The following is a 3816-nucleotide window of genomic DNA, read 5'->3' on the forward strand; positions in this document are numbered from 1 at the left end:
GAGACTGTTCCAGGGTACAGGTGTTTGCTGAAGAGAGAAAGATCATTAACAAGAACACCAATATTCATCACAGGCTTACCAAACTTAAGAGGAGTCGGGTTGGGTTTAGTAGTTTTACTATGGCCTTTGTATTGGGCTTTTCCACATTTATCTATGGTATGTCCATAGAGCTTGCAATACCTACAATATAATTGAGAGCTCGCCTGATCGGTACTCACTTTGTCATACTTAGACCAAGACTTCTTACTGGAAGATGTGTCAGCTGTTAATCTGTGTATAAGACTGTAGGTGTCAGCCGACTTCGCACATCTGATGAGGTCGGTTTCCTCTTTGTCTGCTAAGTGAAGACGGATGGTAGCAGGAACACGTCCAAAGAATTCCTCGACTAGAATGAGGTTGACGAGGGCTGAAAATGTAGAAACATGGGCTGCTTCCAGCCATTTCATGAAATTTCTTTTCTTAGTATTGGCAAATTCTAAATAAGTGGTGACACTTGCCTTTAGATAATCACGGAATCTTGGTTTGTAGCTTTCGGTGGAGAGAAGGTTTGAAATTGAAATTGAAATAAGTTTATTGAGGTAAAATACACACAAAGGGATGAGGTAGCTCAAGCTATTCTCACCCCATTCAGTACAACGTGTTAATATATACATAGACACACGTCACAAATAAACATATTGCCAAACATTCTGAGAGGTAAACATATACATTTCCTCCTTCACAAGGAGTATGTTATCAGACGTACACACAAATACTTTTATGACCTAGGTATACTGTATAGACAATGTGCAAGAGACATGCAGATAATTCAACAAAATATTACAATCTTGGTGCAAAATTCTTATGTCTCTCAAGAATATCATCAACCTTTCCGTTGTGACACATTCAGGCAATTTGTTAAGGAACAGTCCTTATCTCAGTGTTTCTAGAACGGCTTACTTTAGGGTCTGGTAGTCATTCTCAGATGCTAACGTACTGAGAGTAACCGCAGCTCTACCTGTGAGATGCACTCTGAGAAGTATAGACCACTGATCTTCAGGCCAGCTAAGCTTTTTAGCTAGGGTCTCAAAAGTAGTAAAAAACACATCTATCACTGTCTCAACGAATGGTGGCATTAACTTCATGCCTGGGAGATGCTAAAGCTTTCTGGAAGTTTAGCTTCAGCTTGTTGGCGCCGAGTGTGGTGTGTAGTTTCCAAGTCGAGTTCTTTTCTACGGTATTCTAGAGCAGTATCGGTTTGCTTCTTATTGTGTTCACGTTGTATCTCCAGATCACGTTCTCTTACTTCAAGCTGGTTCCCCTCACGCTCACGTTGGAGTTGAACCTGCTCACGTAGTAGGGCCACTTGTTCTTTCTGGCGTTCACGCTCAAGGGCAGCCTCGCGTTCCTTTAGGGCAGCCTCGAGTTCCTTTAGGGCAGCCTCGCGTTCCTTTAGGGCAGCCTCGTGTTCCTTCCTTTGTAGAGCTTCCTTCTCAAAGGCAGCTTGTTCTTTCAGACGTTCAAGCTCTAGGGTGGCAAGTTGTCGTTGTTCCTTCGCTAGTTCTAGCTTTAACTTCATAGCTGCTATAGTATGCCGGTCTGTAATGGAATACTTTTCGTGAGAATCAGAGTCTATATACTTCTATTATCTAAGAGGTGGTCAAGGATAAGGTTATGCAAGTCACTTTTGTTGGCTCCATGGGTAAAATTTAGTTGGTACTCATGTGCTAGAGTTTTTAATTCTGTCATCTTGGCACTAATCAAGTTCCCTATTTTATTTGCTGAATCACTACGAAATGCTGAGAGACGAAACATATTGAGATAGCAAACAGATGTACAGAGAATATACCTGTGGTATTATAAGTGTCAGTAACAGGATGACGTGGCAACTGGTGACTATATCCTGTGGGAATTCAATCGTTAATGTGAAAACAATTAACGTTAATATTAGGTGTTAAGTGATTAAATAATCAAAATGCAGGGAAATCTTGTACCCGGTACTCTATATACGAGAATAAGGGCAAGAAAATCCTACTAAAATAAATGAAACTTTGATAGTTTCAAAAGTGAGAGGTAGTCCAAAACGTAGGGATACCTTACCGGGTCTCCATAGGACAGAAGCAAGGGGTTTCCTACTTAACTAGATGACACTTACAGAATTAGCGTTCTTTGTGCTCTGGAAAAGATTGCCAATTCCCTACCTGTGTAAGTATCATAATCTCTGACCGACGCGTAGGGGTGCGAATGTCAACTGGTGACGAGAACTGCTGTTGGGGTCCCAACTCAACAGCGTAGTCCGTGCTAGAGGAACTATGGCCCTCTTTATCCTCCTTCGGTCGGATTACAGAAGATAGGGTACGTGTCCCGAAGACAAACCAAAGTACCAGGGTACCAAAGGGGTGATCTGCTGTAAATGAGAAATATTCTAGGGACGAGTATAAGGTGGAATACACGAGTAATAACACCGAGGGATGAATAACCAATTAACAGAGTGACTGTGGTCAGCAGACACCACGTAATCCACAGTCATCCAACACTCATAAAATGTTACACTCGGAAAGCACAAAATACACAGCACCATAAAAATTATTGAAAAAACAACGTGTAACAAAGCCAAGTACATTTACTACAAATTGAAAGGATTGGTCTAGTATCAATACCTGAGTAGTTCTTCCAAGACAAACCTTATTGTGAAGACACTCTCCCGGACGGGCCCCCATTAATGTGACGAGAAATGTAGGTGTTAAGGCAGTCTTCTCTATGGCTGGTGGAAATGCCAATCACATTAGAAAAAAAAGAGAAAACAAAAATGTTGACTGCTTGGCGGTTGTCTCCTGTGGTAAAGTGAGAGGGAAAAACACGCAAAACAAATCTTATAAATAATGAACTATAATTTACTTTAAACAAAAACAAAATAAAGATAATCCCTTGGCTATGTACAGTGCGGATCATAAATAAAGACACCAACTGCCAACTGGTTGCCCGCCAACTGGTAGTTTTCTGCCAGCTTGGCCAAATCCCCTATTTTAGAATCTACCTCTATCCTACTTCTAATGTAATGTGCTACATTGTCTGGCATATTATCTATAAATTGTACCACTAAGACTAAATTCCTGAGTGCCTCGTATGTTTCGGCTTTAGCCGAGCGAATCCATATATCAAACAATCTAATTTGATCATTAGCAAATTCAGTGAGAGGTTGGTTGTGAGTAGGCCTAAGGTTGCGATAAGCTTGGCGGTGAGCTTCCGGAGTAATTTCATATGCCCTTAAAATTCGCTCCCTGACTTTATCATATTCAAAACACTCGTCGTCAGGCATGTTTATAAAAATATCTTGTGCTTTACCCCTAAGCTGCCCCTGCAAGATTTTCACCCACTCTTCCCTTGGCCAGTTCATGGACATGGCTAGTCTCTGAAAATGGTTGAAAAATCTTTCAGGGTCTGACTCTGAAAATTCAGGTAAGTTGTTTTTTATCAGAATGCCTGGGGTTTGAGTCCCCAGTAGGTAGTGGTACCATTCTTGCCGCCTCATTTTTGAGCCTTCCACTTTAGCATTTTGTTCTGCTACTCTGGCCTCTTGCTCTGCCAGTCTTAACTTGGCTAGTGTTAATTCTAACTCTATATTTCTACTAGCTACACTTTACCTTGAACTGGGCTCGCATAAAATTGTATCACTTGGCACTAGTTCTTGGTCTATACAATGCCGTAAAATTTCATTCACCAATGTCCACTTTTTATCGGTGTCCGTTTAACTCGAGACCAAATTCCTTGCCTAACAATACTAAATTTGCTTTGGCGAGCTTCTTAATCTCTACCACTGCAGGATTCTTTGCCAGT

At 41.2% G+C, this 3816-nt stretch overlaps 1 protein-coding gene across 1 annotated transcript; it reads right to left on the reverse strand.

Annotated features, from left to right (window-relative positions):
- Positions 1-1120: 1120 nt before the first annotated feature.
- Positions 1121-3058, reverse strand: LOC138356099 (trichohyalin-like). Its single transcript, XM_069311805.1, has 2 exons — positions 2920-3058; positions 1121-1578 (listed from the first exon to the last, which is right to left on the reverse strand). The coding sequence occupies exons 1-2, from the start codon at positions 3056-3058 to the stop codon at positions 1121-1123; spliced, it is 597 nt and encodes a 198-aa protein (XP_069167906.1).
- Between the last annotated feature and the right edge of the window lie 758 nt (positions 3059-3816).

The sequence above is a fragment of the Procambarus clarkii genome, chromosome 6, assembly GCF_040958095.1.
Source record: "Procambarus clarkii isolate CNS0578487 chromosome 6, FALCON_Pclarkii_2.0, whole genome shotgun sequence".
Taxonomy (NCBI): Eukaryota; Metazoa; Arthropoda; class Malacostraca; order Decapoda; family Cambaridae; genus Procambarus; species Procambarus clarkii.

Bases quoted from the DNA above. Each gene is read 5' to 3' on its own strand.
- LOC138356099 (XM_069311805.1), bottom strand. From the start codon at position 3,058: ATGCCAGACAATGTAGCACATTACATTAGAAGTAGGATAGAGGTAGAT. The intron at 1,579-2,919 runs GTACATAGCCAA...ATTCCATTACAG, and splicing joins CTTTATTTATGATCCGCACT to ACCGGCATACTATAGCAGCT.